This window comes from Phoca vitulina, unplaced genomic scaffold, assembly GCF_004348235.1.
Source record: "Phoca vitulina isolate PV1807 unplaced genomic scaffold, GSC_HSeal_1.0 scaffold1, whole genome shotgun sequence".
Lineage (NCBI taxonomy): Eukaryota > Metazoa > Chordata > Mammalia > Carnivora > Phocidae > Phoca > Phoca vitulina.
The window spans coordinates 34,645,659-34,667,308 of NW_022589704.1; the positions used below are offsets into that span (position 1 = coordinate 34,645,659).

Genomic DNA, 21,650 nt, shown 5'->3' on the forward strand with positions numbered 1-21,650 from the left:
AATAATCATATCCCTTTGTGCTGACTATTAAGCTATTATGTTTCAGCTTCAAATCCACATGTCTCACTCCACTTGTTAAGGCCAGGCCTTTACAAAACCCCATTTTTCCCTTTGCCAGGCTCCCTTTCAGTCTCTGGCAATAGAAGGAGATAGAAGCAAACTGCAAGTATGGAGGAGGAAAAAGAAATTTGCTCCTTCCTGTTTGGTACTTGTTCCTGTCAGCATCATCACAGAAATGGCTCACCCTGGCAGGAACAACGGACTTCAGAAGCAACAGAGGGTTCCAGTCTGCAGCTTTTCCACACTATCAGACCAGTCTTGTCCTAGCCCGTCAGGGAAACAGCACTAACCTTTTGCACACCTTCCCTAGAGTCCTGGAACTCTTCCTCCAAGCCTTTAGGTTTCAATAATTCCATTCTTTTTTCTTTGCATCCCCAGCCCCAGAGTACTTCCCCTAGTCACCTCCTCTATGACACTCCAGTGGTCCCCTGTTTAGTTCTGTACTATATGGCTAAAAATTTATAAAATAATTGTGGTTTCTATCTCTTGGCTGCACCCTAACTCATACAGTCTCTATCAATGTCAAAAGTCACTTGACAAAAATTCAACACTCATTCATGATTTTTTAAAGAAGCACTCAATAAAATAATTGATAGACAATACTTTAATGTGATTATAAATTATACATAACCAGCTCAAAACCCAGCATCTTACTTATTAGGGTAAAACCAAAGGCATTCCCATGAAAATCAGGAACAATACAAGGATACCTATTCTTCTCACTACAATTTAACATTTTACTTAAGGTAGCAGCCATACAATTAATTAGACAAAAGAAAGCAATGAGGTGCATAAGATTTGGAAGGCGGAAAAAAAAAGAGGTAAAGTTAACTTAGTTTTCAGGACATATGTCTGGAAAATACTACAAACAATGAATGTTCAGTAATTAACATACAGAAATCAATAATGAACATATATATGCAAATAATTAGAAGAGAGAATCAAAGGGAAGATCCCATTTTTATTACCAAGAAAAAAAAAATTCCTAGGCATTAATTTATTAAGAAATATGTAAAAGCTCTAGGAGAGGGAAACTTTGATACTCCCCCTAAAGTCTAGAGTATGGTAGTGGGGCATAAACAGACACACAGACCAATACAACAGAAAATTGAGAAATAAATTTAAGTGCATGTGGAAATACAACATAAAAAAGGGTAGCATTTCAAATCAGTAATGGAGAACATGGACCTTCTCATTAATGGGGGAGTCATTTGGAAAAAGGTTGAAGTTGCATTCATATCTCATATCATAGAAAAAAATTCCACATGAATCAGAAATTTAAATATAAAACAAAATGAAACCATGGGTAAATGTCTTTATAATCTGGAAGTAGGAAAATTCTTTCTTACTGTGACCAAATTCCACCAGCAATAAAAGGTTGATAAATTTGACTACATAAACTGAAAAATAATTTACATGGGAAGGGAAAAAAAGAAAAAACTCATAGAAAGGAGGAAAAATAGAAATAAGCAATAGGGACAAAAATACAATACTGGAGACTGCCTCTAGGAGGTTCATAGTCTCCAAGTAATAGGTGTATAGGAAAGAGAACAAAGATTGTCAGGGTGCCAGGCTCTTAATCTTTGTGTAAACTGTTCCTTTAATAAGGCCTCCATTCAACCCACATTGTTGATATTATGAGTAAGTTCCGTGGGACTCTGTATTCCTACAGCAATTCCTCAGAGTTTGGTCCTAGGACAGTCTGCCCCAGAATGATCTGAAGTGTTTGTTAAAAACACTAGTTCACCCTTTCAGTTGTCAGATATTCTCTAAGTAAGCTTTTCCATCTAGGCAGAATAGAATTTGACTTGTCATTTGAATACAGTAAATTATGTTCGTTGATCTCAGACATCAATAGGATTTATTACTTTCTACTACTAGTATAGTAAGGGTTCTTTAAAATAAAGTTATAAAAACCAAATTTAAAAGAGCCTGAAAGGTTAAGCCCCTCAGCCAAGTCATCAGATTACAGAGAATGGAAATAATACAGAAATTGACATCTAACAGGTAATTCTGAAAGTATAAGAATGAAGGGTGACAGAAAACTGGCCAAGGCAGGAGGCAACTTTTAAAATCTTCTAGGTGATCAAATATATTGGATGGTTTAAAAATAAAACAAGATAGCTTGGTATACAACAAGATAACCAATGCAAAAATATTTATAACACATTTTATTTGGTTAAAAGGTTAACAGCTTTTGCTTAGTTAAAGGCTGTTAGGTTGAAAGAAGTTCACAAAAACAGGAACATAAGTTATAGGATGACCAAAATGATTTTAGAAGTTTAATATTACAAAATAGCTATTTTATACACATATATGTAAACATAAGAATAAATTAATACTCATGAAAAGGTGGGGGGGAAGCCTTCATCACGCATTTCATCCTTTGGATCCTTGTTATATCCCTGTTTTGACTTGGTATGGTTTGAGAATTCAAAAAAATCAGAATCCATACATTCACCTCATCTTCTCATCTTCCTGCAGAGTAGAAAAAAGGGAAGATGAACAATATTAACAACTCAAAGCTGATGCTTTTGCTGTGAAGCATGGAGAAGAAAACTCCTGTATCATATATCTGGAATACTCTATGATAGTAGGAATTATAAAATAAGGTTTAAGAAAAACTGACCAACTTAGATTTCACACATTACATGTTTTACTATGTATTTCTTTTTTATTATGAACTTCAGCATACATAGAAGAATATATGAAAATGTACAACTTAAAAACAATAAATAAATGTTGATGTACCTACCACCCAGGTTAAGAAATAAAATATTACCACACCTCAGAAGCCTCCAGTGCGCCCCTTTCTGATCACACCCCTGTCGTCCCCCAAGAAGTAATCACTATCCTGAACTGTGTTCATCTCTTCCTTGCTTTTCTTCACAGTAAAGGTGTTTTTTTTTCAACACCTTTATTCACTTCCAAGTGTCTCCTTCACTGAAACATTAAACATTCTTATTTTACATTCTGTATCTAATTCTGCTATCAGTTGTTTCTGCTAGTACCTTGTTCCCTTGTGTATGTAGTGTTTACTGTGAGCTGACTGTTCATTTCCCTTGGAATTTTATCTGTAGAAAATTTGTTGAGGACTGAGATGAGGGAGAGCTCCAGAAAATATTTGCATTTCCTTCTAATGGACAACAGGGGGCACTACAAGTCATGGGCTAATACTAAATCCTCAGCTTGAGGTTTTCTGTGACTTCCAGATATTATGAATTCCAGCTGCAATGCATGAGAGTTTGATTTTGGTTATGAATTCTGATTTTTTTCCTCCTCAGTTCAGTACCAGAGTTATTTCTTGGGGCTTAAAAAAACTGGTGGGAAGGTTATTTTTAGTTTGCCTCCTACTGAGAAAGTAGCTCAACTTTATTGAAGGTGATCTACTATTGGACTTTTCATTTTAGCTAAACCCTAGGATATGCCTTCTGTCCCCAGCCCCATAAAGCTGTGAATCCAACACTTAGGTTCACCTAGTTTGGTAAATATGTTCGGGCAAAAGCCAGAGTCCACCTACCTCTCTGGGTTCCTGCTCTCATTCAGTCTCTGATGCGAGCTCTCTTTCTTCTTCTCTTCTAGCTAATAGATATGTTCAAGGGGGTTTTTTGTTTGGCTTTTGTTTTTTTTTTTAATATTTTACCCAGTAATTTTATTTTATTTTTAGTTTGATCATGTACCTAGTGTATATCATGTTGCAAAAAGTGGAGTTGTATTTATTCTTTACATTACACATGTTTTTTAGATGACATACATATACATGGTCCCAAATTACAAAGGTATAAATGGTTAGCTATCGAGTAGGTCTCTTTCCCTCCTCTGTACCCCTCTCCAGAGCCAATGATACCACTGCCTTGGGTAATTAGATAGAATTTAATTAATTCTTTAGAAGAGCTACCTATTCTAAATACAGCAAAATGCTGTAATGAAATAGTATTCTATTTTAGTTTAGATCTGTATGCCTATTGGGCATACAGATTATTTGGTAAATGGTTTAGTTGGTCAATTTTTTAAAAGCAAATATCACAATGAACATTAGTATAAATACTAAGAATGATGACAAACCAGCTGCCTTTTTTTTTTCTTTTTGGATGGCATCCAGCAGATATATCACAGCTTCTGATAGGCCCCCAGTGAGAAGAGATCCTGAATGAAACTGCTTGCAAAGTATTACAGAATGATCATTTTAGGCACTGAGGATAGGGGTGGCAGAAGTTAACAAGAAGGTAATACAAATATATTTTTTAAAGTCTTTATCTTTTAAGTCCCAAAGCACTGAATATGACAAAGGGGGACATTTTCAATAATAAAAGTCCTAATCTACAATGTAGATTAATCATGAATATTACTCTATGAGTATATAGTAATTATGATATTTATGTACCAAATAGCAGAGCAACTACCTTTATGAAGCAAAAACTACAGGAGATGCATGGAGACAGATAGGAACACAATAATAAGAGATTTTAATATACAACACTCTCAGTGCAAGATAGATGAAGTGGGCAAAAAAATAAGGAGAGAGAAGATCTAAAGGATATAGGGGTAAATCTTATGAATATATATCAAACTCTATACTCTGATAAAAGAGGGTACATATTCTTCTCAAGTACTCACAGCATAGTTACAAAAGCAAATCCAACAGCACATTATGAAAAACATATACCATGACCAAGTGAGATTTATTCCAGGAATGCAAGTTCAGTTCAATATTAGAAAACCTATTATCATACACCATGTTAATAAATCTAAGGAAATAAAGCGTATAAATTTTTCATGGATACTGAAAAAGTCCTTGACATGATGCAACACTCATCCATGATTAAAACACTCAATAGACATTGGGGGACATTTTCTTAATATTATAAATGGTATATACTTACTTTAATACTAAAGTCATTATCTTGTTTAATGGGGAGACAACAGAGTGGAAATACCACTCAAGTCAGGAACGAGGCAAGAATGCCCACTATTCCTATTAATATGTGAAACTGTACTTGAGGTATTAGCCAATGCCATAAAACAAGAGAAATCAATCAGAGGCATATGAATGGGTAAAGAAGAAGTAAAACTAACTCTATTTTCAGATGGTATCATGCTATTCCTCCTCCATTAAGTTTTACTTGAGAGAATCAATGAGACAGATAATAAAAGAAATTTAGTTAAGTAGCAAGTTATAAACTTACACAGAATTCAACACCTTTCATACTCACAAATAAATACTGAGCATGATTTACATGTCCAAGTTACATGTGCATTTACAGTCGCAACCAAGAAGACTAAATACCTACAAATCAAATTAACAAGAAATGTGTAAAACCCGTTTGAAGAAAATTTTAAAACACTTCTAAAAGTTACAAAAGAAGACTTGAATAAATACAAAGACATCTCCTGTTCTTACATAGCACAACTCAATACAAAGATGTTAGTTCTCCCTAAATTAAGGTATAAATTGAATGCAATTCCAATAAAAATACCAGCAAGCTAGACCAGTCATTTTGAACTCAAAGCAATTTCGCCTCCTATGTGACATTTTGCAACATTTAGAGATATTTTTGATTGTTTTAAGTGGATGGGTGCTACTGACATTTACTGGGTGGAGGGCAGGGATACTGCTAAATATCTTACAATGCACAGAACAGCCTGCCACAACAAAGAAATATCTAGCTCAAAATGTCAATAGTGCTGAGTTTGAGAAACCCTGAGCTTGCCAAGTAAATACTAAAGTTCATATGTTAAAAAAAAATAAAAATAATAAAAAAATTTAAAAAAAAAGTTCATACGTAAAAACACCTAAGGAAACAATGGAAAAGAAAAACTATGAGAAGGCAGTAGCCTTACCAGACATTAAAACATCATATACAGCCTCTATACTAGACAGGTAGATCACTGCAATAGAATAAAAAGTCCAGCATTAGATGTACCCCCCCAAATACATACAGAAATTTAGAATATGACATGGTTGACATCTCCAATCTTTGGGATAAAGATGCATGTGTAAATAAATGAATGGTGCAAGTACAGATGGGTAGCCTTTGGAAGAAAGACAAAATTAGATCCATATCTTATACCTCACACTAAAAAAAAATTCTAAATGAACTAGGGATTTATGTAAGAAATAAAACTATAAAAATACTAGAAGAAAATATGATGAATTCCTCTTTAACCATGGTATAGGGAAAGACCTTCTAACTATGATTTAAAATTCAAAGAGAATGAAAGATTAAGAAATTTAACTATGTAAAAATAATTAAAAAAACAAAGTCAAAAAAATAATTGATAAACTCAAAAAAATACTGGCTACATATACTACAAGGGCTAATATCCCTAATACATAAAGAAGTCATCAAAAACTAATGATGTAATGTATGGTGATTAACATAACATAATTAAAAAAAAAAGAAAAAAAAAGAATTCTTAATAACTGGGGGACAAAAAGACCAGAAATACAATGAAAAAATAGAAAAAAGATATGAACAGATTAAAAAATGGTATGAATACCCCCAAGCACGAGGAAAGCTTTTAAATTCACTTAATAGAGAAATGCCAAGTAAAACAACACCAATATACCATTTCTCACTTACCAGAGTGGCAAAAATTTTAAAATATGACAACATATTCTTGTTGATTACAATGTGGGTAAAGGGTGCCACACTCTGCTGGTGGGAATGCAAATTTGTACGAGCCTCTGGAGGGAGGTGTGGCAAGACCTAACAGAACTATATATGTCCTTATTTTTCACCCGGGCAATCCCCTTTTAGGAATTTACTCTGAAGATCCATTTCCAACAATATGAAAAGATATATGCACAATTCTACTCAATGTAGTTATTATTTATAATGGCAAAAGATTGGAAACAACCTAAATGTGCATATATAGGAATGTGATTGAATAAAAGGATAGTATATCTATACATAATTATTATCCAGCTGTAAAAAAAAAGGAGGAGGAAAATCTCTACAAATTGATATTGATTTCCAGAATACACTATTAAACAAAAGTAAACAAAGCCCAACAGAATAGCTATGGTATGCTGCCTTTATGTAAAAGGGGGATATACATATATCTGCTTATTTATGCTAAAGAAATACAGGAAGGATAAGCCAGAAACTAAAGAAACTGGTTACCCCCAGGAGGTAGGTGAAAATAGGATAGAAAGAGGGGGTAATAGGAATGGGGTAGCTGGGATAAAAGTAGTTGCTGTTCTCTGCATATACCATTTTGTACAGCTTTGATTTGTATAATCCAAATGTTTCACATACCCTCAAAGTAAACAACAAAACCTACCAAGATATAGAAGGAGAAAACAATCCAAACAATAACAAATGTACTTAAATGAATTACAAATGAATAACATAACTACTCTGGAAGGGGGTTGGTAAGGAAAGAACTAACCTAAGACAAAAAGAATCATATCTAAATGTTATAATCTAGTTATAGTAAGCATGCTTCTCACAGGGATAGTAGTTAGCAATTCTGAAACTACTTTATGTGTATGCTAGAAATGAACAAACAAATAAATATATTTTAGATAATGAGAGCCAGGCTTCTCACTGATAAAGAAATTATGAATAAGCAAAGTAAAAATGAACTCTGTGGTGTTGAACTGGAATCAGAGGCTATCAATATATAAACTCACGGTTTTTTACTTTACATACAGATAGAGAAATATAAAAGTGTGTGTATGTGTGGATTAGTATGCATACATATGTTTCCTAGCTCTGTCTGCTGAGAGGGCCTAACAACAATGTGCCCTGTGGTGGCCAGACCCTAAGGAGGATCCCTCCCACCACACTCATGATGATGTTCATGCCCTTGTGTAACTGCCTCTTTAAGGAACTGTGACTTGCAACTAACCAACAGAATATGGCAAAGGTGATGGAATGTCTGACTTCTAAGATTGCATTTCATTTTATGATACTCTATCTGCTAAAGGATTTGCCCTAGAGACTCTGCAGCTAGCTTTGAAATAAGTAGCCATTTTGGGAGGCCCATTTGGCAAGGAGCTGAGAGTGGCCTCGAGGAGTTGAGGACAGCTTCTAGCCAACAGCAAGAAGCTGGGGCCCCTCAGTCCTCTAACTACAAGGAAATAAATCTGCCAACATTCTGCATGACCTTGAGAGCAGATTCACCTACAGTAGGGCCTCTAGATGAGAACCATCTTGGACAACAACTTAATTACAGCTTTGTGAGACACTAAGTAGAACACCTAATTCAGTGCTCTAGTCCAGATTCCTGGCCCACAGAAATGGAGAGATAAGAAATGGATGCTGTTTTAGGCTACTAGGTTTATGGTAACATTGCTGTGCAGCAATAGCTAACTAATACCATACACATAGCAAGAATACCTAGGTTTCTAAACAAAATTCTTCAAAAGTACCTGATTTGGGGGCTGGGGCAGGAAAAACACTAAGATAAGCCTGGAACATCTTGTGTCACAAAGTAAGGAAGTGCTCAAAATATGATGAGGTCTTGCTAAAAGAATACAGAAGGAAGCCACCCTGAAAGAACTCCTAATAGCCACACTGGAATAATGTCAGCAATGCAATAACTATTGATAGTATTAAATTTTCACTTACAGAGTAAGTATCCATAAGTCCATACTGATATAAATCAATCAATCAATCAATAAATAAGGAAAGGAGAGAGGGAGAAAGGACAGCTCTTCTTTACAGAATTCCAGAAGGAAAGAGGGAAACAGAAAACCACTATTAGGCAGAAATATAACTGTTGCAGGCAAGGTCCATCAATGGATGCTAAAATCAGTAGGCAAAAGTGGGAGGAAAAATAGGATGCACAGATTCAAAGCATCTCCCCCAGTGTTCATTAACTATAAAGGAAAAGATAGTGATTTATAGACTTATAGTGAAAAAAACCCAGCAGACACCACCTCAATCAAGTGACCAAAGTTAACATTACCGAGACATACTGACATGATAAACCCCTTAAAATGATGCAATGAGAGAAGGACATACCATTTCTGCAGAATTCTTGCCAAAAATGCTTAACTGCATTGTAATCATGAGAAAACATCAGACAAACCAAACTGAGGGACAGTCTACAAAATAACTGACCAATAGTCTTCAAAAGTGTCAAAGTCATAAAGGAAAGGAAGGAATGAGAAACTGTTATAGGCTGGAGGAGGCTAAGGAGAAACAAGGTGGGATCCTGGATAGGATTCTAAAACAGCAAAGGGTGTTAATGGACATCTATAGTTTGTTAACAGTATTGTACCAATGCTAATTTTCTAATTTTGATCATTGTACTGTGGATAAGGTGTTAAAATTAGGGAAAGCTGGGGAAGGAACCTCTGGGCTATTTTTATAACTCTTTGATAAGTCTAAAATTAGTTTAAAATAAGAAAGTTTAACTTGCAACTCAATTAAAAAAAAAAAAAAAGACAACCCAATTGAAAAAAGGGAAAAAGATCTGAATAGACTTTTCTTTTTTTTAATTTAATTTTTTTTTTTAAGTAGGCTTCCTGCCAGCGTGAAGTCCAATGGAAGACTTGAACTCACAACCCTGAGATCATGACCTGAGCTGAGATCAAGAGAATTATTATATGATCTCACTCATATGTGGAATTTAAGAAACAAAACAGAGGATCATGGGGAAGGGAGGGAAAAATAAAACAAGATGAAATCTGAGAGGGAGACAAACCATAAGAGACTCTTAACCACAGGAAACAAACTGAGGGTTGCTGGAGGGAAGGGGGTAGGAGGATGGTGTAACTGGGTGATGGACATTAAGGAGGGCAAGTGATGTAATGAGCACTGGGTATATAAGAGTGATGAATCACTGAACTCTACCTCTGAAATTAATAATATACTATATGTTAATTAAATTTAAATTAAAAAAAATCCAAATAAAAAAAAAATCAAGTGAAGGAAGAAAGAAGAGCAAGGAAATAACTTTGCTATGATTACAACTTCAGATGCACTTCATCTTAAATTATGCTTGATACTCAATCCACAGTACTTGGAATAATTGCGTTTTAAATTTTTCCCTCTGTCAGAAATGATATTAAGGTGTTGTGGCCCTTTTATATAACGCAATAATTTTCAGTAATATGAGTAATTTCACCCTCTAATTTGTGTTCAGTACAGATATTTGAGTATTCATGTTAATTATTATGTTTAATAATATAAAAAGCTAATACATGTGGTAGTTGCTATAGCTCTAGAGAAAAAAAAAAGAGTGGGACACCTAACCGACTGAGCCACCCAGGTGCCCCTGAATACACTTTTCTTTGACGAAGATACACAAATGGTCAATAAGCACATGAACAGATACTCAACATCACCAGTCATCAGAGAAATACAAATCAAAACCTTTCTATGGCACTACTTTACACCCACTAGACTACGGTTAGAATCATCAAAAAGCCAAGTAAGAAGTGTGTTGGTAAGGAAATGGAGAAATTAGAACCCTCATACATCACTGGTGGTAATGTAAAATGGTGCAGCAGCTTTGGAAAATAGTCTAGCAGTTCCTCAAATGATTAAACAGAGTTACCATATGACTCAGGAATTCTACAAGTAGGCATATACCCAACAGAAAAGAAAACATATATAGACACAAAGACTTGCAAATGATATTTATAGCAGCATTATTCATAATAACCAAAAGATGGAGAAAACCAAATGTCCGTCGACAGACAAATGGATAAACAAAATGTGGTATTATCCATATGATAGACTATTATTCAGTCCTAAAAAGAAATGAAATACTGATACATACGATGAAATGGGATAACCTGGAAACACTATGCTAAGTGCAAGAAGCCACATATTACGTGATACCATTCATATGAAAAATCCAGAATAGGGAAATCTATTGAGATAGGAAGTAGGTGAATGGTTGCCTAGGGCTGGGGGTGAGGGGGGAGGGTGGGGAGGGGGCGGTATGGGAATGATAGATAAAGGGCATGGGGTTTCTTTTTGAGGTGAAGAAATATTCTAAAATTGATTGTGATGATGGTATGTGTATCTGTGAATATACTAAAAACACACTGAATTTTACACTTTAAATGATGATATGTATGGTATGTGAATTATAGCTCGACAAAGTTGTTTTTTAAAAAACTGTTTGATCCTTTATTTCACTTTTGTTTCTCTCTCACCCTCCCTTGTATTGCTACAATGTGTTGGTTATTGGGTTTTTTTTTAAGACTTTATTTTTTTAGAGCAGTTTTAGGTTTACAATAATATAGAGAGGAAGGTAGAGATTTCCCATATGCCCTCTGCCCTTACCTACACATAGCCGTCCCCATTGTCAACATTACTCACAAGCATTGTATATATTTTATTCATGATGAATCTACACTAACACATCATAATCAGTTGAAGCCTATAGTTTATCTTAGGGTTCCCTCTTGGTGTTGTACATTCTAAGGGTTTGGAAAAATGTATAATGACAAATATCTATCATTATAGTATCATACAGAGTATTTTCACTGCCCTAAAAATCTTCTGTGCTCCATCTGTTCATCTGTCTCCCCTGCCCCCTCCCTGACAACCACTGATCTTTTTACTGTCTTCATAGCTTTGCCTCTTCCAGAATGTCATATAGTGGGAATTATACAGTAAGTAGCCTTCTCAGATTGACTTCTTTCACTTAGTTAAATGCATTTGTGACTCTTCCTTGTCTTTTCATGCCTTGATACCTCATTTCTTTTTAGCACTGAGTAATATTCCACTGTCTAGATATACCACAGTTTATTTCTCCATTCACCTACTGAAGGACATCTTGGTTGCTTCCTAGTTTTGGCGATGTGAATAAAGCTGCCATAAATATCCATGTGCAGATTTTTGTGTAGACATAAGTTTTCAACCCCTTTGGGTAAATACCAAGGAGTGTGATTGCTGGGTCATACAGAAACGTATACGTTAAGTTTTCTAAGAAACCACCAAGCTGTCTTGCAAAATGGCTGTACCCTTTGGCTTTCCCACCAGCAGTGAACGAGAGCTTTTGCTCCACACCTGTTATTGTTTCAAAATACCTGTCAGAACGATCAACTTGGCCTTTCATTTTATAAAAGAAGTAAATACTGAAACAATGCAAAGGATGAGAAAATTTAAGGATAGTTTTCTCTATCTTTTTGAATATATGATCCCAAATATGATTGGGTTCAGCAAAACAGGCTACTTCATTTATCCTTTTAAAAAAGTGAGATTTTCCATAAAACACATGTAAAAGGCATTTGAATATATTTTGAGATAATTAAAGAAATTTGAATAGGGATTGGCTGTTAGATGACAGTAAAAAATGTTGCTAATTCATATAGATAATTGCTGTGATCACTATTAATCTAGTTTTGTTAAGAAGTTCCTTTTTTTAAGAGAGATACACAGAAGTGTTTTTGGAATTAAATGACCCAATATTAGGGATTTGCTTTAAAAATACTACAACAAAAAAGGATAGATGAAATAAATAAGGCAAAATACTGATAACAATTGAAGCTGGGGGATGGTGGATAAGAAGGTGGAGTACTATTTTCCCTTTGTTGGGGTATGTTTTATATATTTAAAAAAAAAATAGACAAATCTCTCTGTCTGTCTATCTATCTATCTATCTATCTATCTATCTATCTATCTATCTGACAGAGAGACAGACAGAGCACGGTGGGGGCAGAGGGAGAAGCAGGCTCCCCACTGAGCAGGGATCCCAGGACCTGAGATCATGACCTGAGCCGAAGGTAGATGCTTAACCAACTGAGCCACCCAGGCGACCCTATTTTAGAGAGAGATATTTTAGAGAGAGAGAGCATGTACACGCATGGGGGTGGGTAGGGCAGAGGGAGAAGGAGAGAGAGAATCTCAAGCAGACTCCCTGCTGAGCATGGAGCCCAACTCGGGGCTTGATCTCACAACCCTGAGATCATGACCTGAGATAAAATCAAGAGTTGGACGCTTAACTGACTCAGCCACCCAGGCGCCCTGTTTGAAATTTAAAAAAAGAAAGAAAAAGACTATTACTCTTTAAGGCTAAAGAACAAATAAGCTACTTTGAATTCTTCTAGGGAACACAAATGAAGATAACAGACATGGAAATAGTGGTTTGCAAATCATAGGGAACAAAGTTTTTTTTACAAAGTCTGTTCAAAGAATAAAAGAAGACATCTCTTCAAATCTTACCCAGATCATACTGTGATTATTATATGTCAAAAATATATTGATATTCAGAAATGTTCAAATACTAATTCAGGCAGGAATTTCTTTTAAAGCATATAGTTTATAATATCACACTGAAATCACTTTAATATCACTGAAATACTTACCTTTTGAGATTTGGCTCCTTTAAAGAGAGAGGAGTACACCTTCTTCTTCGGCTTGGTGGCTCTAAAGATGGATTTTCTGACTTATTTTCAGCTTTAGCAGCATTATTTGCAACAAAACTGGTATTTGTCAAGTCCTGTAGTGTTCTACCACCTGCAAAGAATATTATTTTCACAAATATTTATAAACATATGTAAAGAGAAATGGGATATCCTCATATAAAATAGATATGGGATATTTAGTGGTTTGCAAATTACTGGCAGCAAATTTTTAAACTTAGCAATAATCAAGTTATAATTTTGAATATTACAATAATAGCACTGAAATTATTTGTGAATCAGTTTTTTCCCCCAGCAATGAGAAGAGACTTAAAATTTGAAACAACCTACCAAAGTATACCATAACATTTTTATTCTGAAATCACATATAGGCTGATAAAAATCCTTCACGGGTCAACTCTATTCACAGAATCATACAAATTACTGTAAATTCATTCAACATTTGTATCAACTGCTTACTCTGTGAAAGGTATCATAAGGAACAGAGAGAAGCAAGATGGCTCACCAGTCCTCTATCATGGACTGTAACTCTAGATTTTTGCACTTCTTTTTAGTATTCCTTTTACCCGGAATGGCCTTATCCATCAAAATCCTAGTGTTCTCTAACTTGAAAAGATATCTGTACCCCCATGTTCACAGCAGCATTATGTACAAAAGCCAAGACATAGAAACAACCTAAGTGTCCATCGATGGATGAATGGATAAAGTTGTGGGGGGTGTGTGCCTATATGTTACTATTATATGCATATTACTCAGTTATTAAAAAATGAGGAAATCCTACCATTTGAGATAACACATATGGACCTTGAATGCATTATGCTAAGTGAAATAAGTCATACACAGAAAAACAAATACTGTAGGATCTCACATCAGGAATTTAAAAAAAAAAAAAAATCAAAACAAAAAACCAAAATCCAAACCCAGAAAAAGAGATCAGACTTGTGGTTACCAGAGGTGGCAGAGGGTGGAGAGAGGGGGAAAAAGAGGAAGGTAGTCAAAAGGTACAAACTTCCAGTTATAAGATAAATAAGGACTAAGGTTAAGAGGGGGCGCCTGGGTGGCTCAGTTGGTTGAGCATCCAACTCTTGATTTCGGCTCAGGTTGTGATCTCAGAATTGTGAAATCAAGCCCCAAATTGGGCTCCACGCGTGGAGCCTGCTTAGGATTGCCTCTCTCTCTCTTTTTTTAAGATTTTATTTATTTCACAGAGAAAGTCTCTCCCTCTTCCCCTGCTCTTCAACCCCACCCCTCCCTCTCTAAAAAAAAAAAAGTTAAGAGAGTAAACCCCAAGAGTTCTTATCACAAGGAGAAAACTTTTTTTCTTTTTTCTTTTCTGTTTACTTTATCCATCTGACATGATGGATGTTAGCTGAACCTACTGTGATAACCATTTCATAATACATGTAAATCCAACCATCAAGCTGTATGCCTTAAAGTTATACAGTAATATAAATTATTTCTTAATAAAATGGGGAAAAAAATTCTAGTATTCTGCATACATATATATTCAAATGTTAGTCTCCCAGTAGAAAATTTTGATTGATATGGGAATGTCCAATGTCACAAAATTTCTAATAATGAAGGAACATCCTTAGGATCCAATGTTTAAGGGGAAAAAATGGGATAACTAATGTTATATATAGCATGCCTTCAGATATATATTTTTAAATTCCATAGATTCAACTCTGTATGCACATGCCAAAATGTTGACTGCAGTTCTTTGGGTGATTGTTTTTCCTCCTATTTTCTGATTTTCTACTTTCAATTTTCTGCAATGAGTATTCTTTTAATAACTGGGGGAAAATAAAAAGTAAACACTAAAGATAAAAATCCTACCTATCCTTTACGGCCTAAAATGCTACCTATTTCATGATGTCTTTGCAGGTTCCTCTTGTCCAAACCCCTCCCCATATATCTGTTAGCACATGTGTGCTTTTATTAGAGCATTCACCACATTTACCACTGTATTTCTTATTTGTTATTTTTGGATACATGTATTCTGAGGAAAGGATTTGGTACTACTTTTTTTTTTTTAAAGATTTGTCAGAGAGAGAGAGCACAAGCAGGGGGAGCGGTAGGCAGAGGGAGAAGCAGGATCCCCACTGAGCAAGGAGCCTGATATGGGACTCGATCCCAGGACCCTGGGATCATAACCTGAGCTGAAGGCAGATGCTTAACTGACTGAGCCACCCAGGTGTCCAAGGATTTGGTATTACTTATTTTTTAATCCTCTAAAACACCAAATCAGACAACTTTGTGGTAAAGGCCAAATCTGTTTTTTAGGTTATAAATATCCAAGACACTACTCTGTTATCTTCCTAAAATATTAAACTTTCTTTAAATTCCTTTATATTGTTTCTACAGTTCAGGCTACACAATTAAATACTGTTCCTAACTCCATAAAAATAGCAGTTACAACAGAAAATACTGGTTAAGTGAAAAAAGACAATACTTTTAAAACTTGGTCACTTCAGCTATTGACCTACCTATTCCTGATTTTTGTGTTCTCTGGTTGAATTTCATCCCTTTCATCTTCTCATGTTCATCATCACTTACTTGAAAGACTGGTGAGCTCTCCATGGCAAAATTTTCTTTTATCATCAGATTTTTACTAGGAGAAGTACTCAGAGGTACTGACTCCTCATGCATACTCTTAAAGGAAGAATCTTGTATGTTAGATGAATATACCTGAGATAAAGATTGAAACACCTCTTTGTAAAAGTCTGGCTTCGTTTTGACAACTCTCTCATTTTCTGAATTTTTTTCCTCACCAGCTTGTCCAGATTCAACTGATATTCCCTGGTCAGTGTCAGATATTATCTGCATTACCTTATGGCTATCTGAAGAAGGATAGACGGTCTTCCTTTTCTTTGATTTAGATGCCGTTTTGTTTACTTTTCTGCCCTGGCACTCTCTTTCTTTTACCACTTCCACAAAAGGGATAGCTCTTTTTTCATTCAGAGTTGTGGAGCTTTCCTTCAGATTCTCCTGTAGGTCCCTATGCTTACCAGGATCAGAATCTGCTTCATTAGTAACATATTTTAAACCTGATTCTAGGGAGACAGACGTCTGTAAAGAATCTGATAACTGCGAAATAGATTTGTTTTTACCTTTTGCAAAAATCTTTGCCTTGCCTGGTGATTCTTTCCCATGCTTTTTAACTAGTTTGTAAGGATTTGAAATTTGATCACAATTTTCCTTTTCATTACTATCAATTTCCATAGAGTATCCACTGATGATACCTTGGCATTCAAGTCTTTGTTTAGATATATTTACTTGAAAAGCAAGATCTTTTGTACAGCTTTCTTGATCATGCACATCTTTATCATTATCCCCATATATTTGGTACTTTTCAGAAATTATTTCTGTCTTTCGATTTACTTTCTGCCTAAGTTTCTTATTTATTTTTGATTCATTTTGCTGGGCAGGTTGCGTTTCAGTCACATGCTTTTTCAAACCCAACACATTCTGTGTCTCATAATCATACAAATTTCCATTATTGTGGGTGGAAAGATAAGCTGTTTGTGATTCACTTGTGACTTCTAATTTTTCAGAAATGGTTTCTTTACCTGTTTGGGTTAGGGAAAAGAAGTTACCTTCTTCTGGGTCATACACACCTTTTTTTTTAAACTCATTTACTTGGTTCATTTCCACAACTATTTCTGTCTTCCGACTTACTTTCTGCCTGAGCCTCTTATTTATTTTTGATTCATTTTGCTTTGTAGGTGGCATATCAGTAACATGTTTTTTCACCCCCAAAATGTTTTGAGTCTCATAATGACATAAGTTCCTAATACCTCTGGTGGAAGGATCAGCTACCTGAGACTCATTTGTGTCTTCTAGGTTTTCGGGGATGATTTCTTTTTCCTTTTGCGTTACAGAATGTAAATTATCTTTTTCTGGGTCATGTATGCCTTTGTCATCATTCTCATATACTTGGTTGATTTTAGAAATTATTTCTGTCTTCCGACACACCTTTTGCCTAAGCTTCTTATCTATTTTTGATTCATTTTGACAAGCAGGTTGCATATCATGGATATGCTTTTCTATTCCCAGAACATTTTGAGTTTCATAATCAAATAGGCTTCTACTATCTTTGGTAGAAAGGGCAGGTGTTTGGAATTCACTTGGGCCTTTTATATTTTCAGGGATGATTTCTTTATCCTTCTGGGTTAGGAAGAAAGAACTACCCTTTTCTGGGAAATATACATTCTTGTCATTATCTAAATGATTCACTTCAGAAATTATTTCTGTCTTCCGATTTACTTTCTGCCTAAGATTCTTATGAACTTTTGATTCATTTTGCTGAACAGGGTACACATCAGTGATCTGCTTTTGCAAATCCAACACATTTTGGATCTCACAATCACACAGGTTTCCATTATCAATGGTGGAAAGAGCAGGTTTTTGAAACTCATCTGAAACTTTAAGGTTTCCAGAGATGGCTTCTTTATCCTCATGGGTTTGGAAGGAAAAGTTACCTTTTCCTGGGCCGTGCACATCTTTAGCAGTATCCCCATATGCTTTGTTTGTTTCAGAAATTATTTCTGTCTTCCGATTTACTTTCTGTCTAAGCTTCTCATTTATTTTTGATTCATTCTGCTGAGCAGGCTGCATATCAGTGACATGCTTTTTCAAATCTGACATATTCTGGGCCTCATAATCACATAAACTTTCATTACCTTTGGTGGAAAGATCAGCTGTTTGAAATTCACTTGTGACTTCTAGGTTTTCAGAAGTGGTTTCTTTATTCTTTTGGTTTGAGAATAAGTTACCTTTTTCTAACTTAGGAATCACAAATGTCTGCCTAGAAGCTTTACTTTTATGATAAGCTAAAGAACTCTGACCCATATCAAATTTACTCTCCTGCTGGAATTTATCTGAACTTTGGGAGAAAGAGTATGCTTCCTCTTGCTCATTTGTTACATGTATTCTTTTCTTTCTTTTATTACACTGTGTACTTTGTCGGTCGTCTTGATCAAAGCCATTATGAAGGGTTACTTTCTTCAGTATGTTCAACTGAGTCAGCTGCTCAGTACTGAAAATAAAATCTGGATCTTCTGAATCCCCTTTGCCATTTAAGACAACTGATCTTTTTTCTGGTCCATTTTCAACCATTTCGTCAATATTGATATCTGAACTATTTTTAAATTGTCTCTTTGATCTTTCTCTCTTTTTTTCAGAGCTTGAATCTTTCACTTTTCTGAAAGCTTTTATTTCACAATCATTTGATTTTTTATTGTTTTTATTTTTAGGCCCTGTTGAAACTGTAACAATTTTGCTTACTTCACTAGCAGTTAAATCCATGTCAGCATCATACACAGTTTTCTGCAACTGAAAGTCATCACTACCCTCAAATGGATTCATGTACTCTGCAGTAGGTTCACTTGTAGACTCCGATGAGTCAGGAAGGCACTGTATGTTTCCTTGCATTTTAATATTCTTTTCATTAGTATGATCATTTATTTCATTATTCCAATTTAATTCTGGACTTGAAATGTGTTGTTGATCTAAGTCTGTCCCATGAGAACTGTCAACAGAAGGATTATTTTTTTCCTGAGATGATACATGTTTTTTCCTTTCCGTTACATTACTGAGAGATGGTTTCTCCTTTCCGTGGCTGATTGACTGGACATTTTTCATCTCACTCATTAGAGAACTCATGGAATTTTGGTCTGAATGCAAATGACTTTCTATAAAATAAAGGGAAAGAAAATTCGGAAATAAGTAATGACAAGGAATTTGTTATTTTAAACAAATAAGATTAAAAATCAAGCTGTTTCACAGAAAGGATTCTGACAATGTGTTCTGTTCAGACACTTAGAAAGAATCTATGCTGATAAAAATAAAGTAGAATGATCAATGTATTCAGACATTTTACATGTGTATCTATGGAAAATATATACTAAGAATTCACTCTGCCTTGGCCCCAACAGTAGAGTATAGCTGACAGTAGAGCCATTAACATATATTTCTAAGTGGGAGGAGGCCAGCAACTGAACCCAAATAACAGTGATGACTCTGATAAGGATTACTATCAAAAGGCTATCAGCAGGCAGCTAAAGTTTATATAAATTATATATACACACATAAATTTTTATAAAGGAAAAACAATTCTATGCTCTAAATGAAATATACTTATGGCTCCATAATCCAATCTGCAAATCTATTATAAATACATCAGCCAGACTCCCCTGAAGGATTATTATTTTAGAAATAACCACGTAAATAAAACATAAGTGTCATCATTTTCTCTGGTTCAACCATTATCCAGGCTCAAGTTTTTGCTTTGGCTATAGATTTTGTGACATAAAACCTATTTAGGCCCCCAATTTTTTTGTCTATGAAAAGAAGATGAAACTAAATAAATATATGGTATTTTTCAATTTGTAAGCTAATAAGATAACAAGAAAAGCTCTTTAGGTGTACTCATTTCTAAATACTGCTCGCGGAATAACAGCATTAGACCACTGTGGACCAGACATTTGTCAGCATGTTTACTTAAAAATTAAATTTTTTAACAGCAGTTTTAAATAGTGGAAGTTAGCAAGTCTATAACATAAGAGATCTAACTTATTAACTGTTTATACACCATGGGCCTCCAGAAAAAATCTGATGAATGTAACTTTTTAATACTAATATTCAAAATTAATTTTAAAAATTTCACCTTTGGGAAGGATATCAACAATAGAAACAATATCCCGGAATCATCTAAACCACACATATCGTGATTATTTTCTTTAAGAAATAACAATTCCAAGTTATACTGACTTGATAAAGGTTGTCTTGTTGATACCGAAGAGGGAATATCAGGTGATATCTTTGCTATAACATTGTCATCATCTTTATCTTTATCATCATCATCATCATCATCATTTGAAGTTAATGGAACCCTAAAGGCAAGTGGAAATGAATGAGGAATTTTGTATTTTACAAAAATTATTTAGAAAATTACATGGATAGTTCTTTTTATATTCCATTTATTTAAGATCCAACTACAAACCCACTCTGGTATCTTTTTATGTTCAATGAAGACAATTATAGGTAGGAAAGAGATAGTTTCTAATAGTTTAGAACCTGAAATAAAACAGGAATGCTTCTTATCCCCATATCCCCAGTGGCCTCAAAAAGATATAACTGATATAATCACTGGTTGGGCCATTAGGATAATAATACTAATAAAATGAATTAACTTCAAACATACTTATAAATACTCATATATAATATTTATAGCTTTGTTATAATTAATTTTATGGAATACCAAAACTGTCTCTAGTTTGAAACAAGTACAATTGTATGTAAAGTTACGTGTGAAGTAAAGTTTGCTATGTTTACAAAAGGCATACATGTAAACTAAAGCCATATTCTTGAAGTAGGTAAATCTATTCGGTGGGTGGGTGGGGGGATGGACATAGAAACCCACAGAAATAATTAAATTGACCTTGAATTCAAAGAATGAGGGTTAATATCCCTCAATGATAAAGATTTTGCCCTGAATGCCAAACATATCACAGATACTTAAAAATTACTGATAATGATAACAATAAATATTGACAAATATTTGTTAAAAATTTAAAGGCAACTATTAGTAGAATAGCCATTGGGAGGAAATTTCTATGTCACTTAAAGAAACAGTTAACAAAAATAAACACATAGGAGAGAGATTCTGCTTCTGATAATGGACAAAGAGCTATTTTTGAATCAGCCCTATCAAACATAATGATGATAAATTCTGGATAAAATATTTTTAAATTACCTGAAGTAACTGGAGAGTAAACAAAAAGCAAGTAGATAATAAAGGGGTGTTAACACTTAAAAAAAGGTGAGTTTACAACCTCAGCCATGCCACATTTTTAAAAAGTTAGAAATCAATATTCTTACTGATTTAAGGTAAGAGTTAAGGACAATTAAAACAGCTGCAAAAGTGTGTTTGATGGGGGGAAATAACAGGAGAGGTAGAGAGGGGAGTCCCAAATTTTGTGTGTAAACTCCCCTGCCCACCCCCCCCCCCCCCAGTCTCTGGCTAACCCACAGATCATATATATGTGAGGAAGATTCCAACCAGCCCAGCTAAGGATAAAAGAACCAAAAGGAGATTTCATATGTTGCCCCCTACAGGGAAATAATAAGGTTGAGTTCAGATAAGGTAACTGCCTACTAAAATAAAATCATCAGGGGTGCCTGGGTGGCTTAGGTCATGATCTCAGGGTACTGGGATCAAACCCCGCATTGGGCTCCCTGCTCAGCAGGGAGT

General features: G+C 34.9%; 1 protein-coding gene across 6 annotated transcripts in view; it reads right to left on the reverse strand.

The window, feature by feature from the left end:
* Positions 1–675: 675 nt before the first annotated feature.
* The window catches only part of SGO2 (shugoshin 2), a 66,950-nt gene continuing 45,975 nt past the window's right edge, over positions 676–21,650 (reverse strand). For all 6 annotated transcript variants that reach the window (XM_032405152.1, XM_032405132.1, XM_032405115.1 and 3 more), the window contains exons 6-9: positions 20,168–20,289; positions 15,883–19,089; positions 13,340–13,490; positions 676–2,538 (exon numbers count right to left, since the gene is read on the reverse strand). In XM_032405152.1, the coding sequence (XP_032261043.1) occupies positions 2,523–2,538; positions 13,340–13,490; positions 15,883–19,089; positions 20,168–20,289 (3,496 nt within the window). In that variant the 3' untranslated portion in view covers positions 676–2,522. The remainder of the gene's footprint in view (positions 2,539–13,339; positions 13,491–15,882; positions 19,090–20,167; positions 20,290–21,650) is intronic.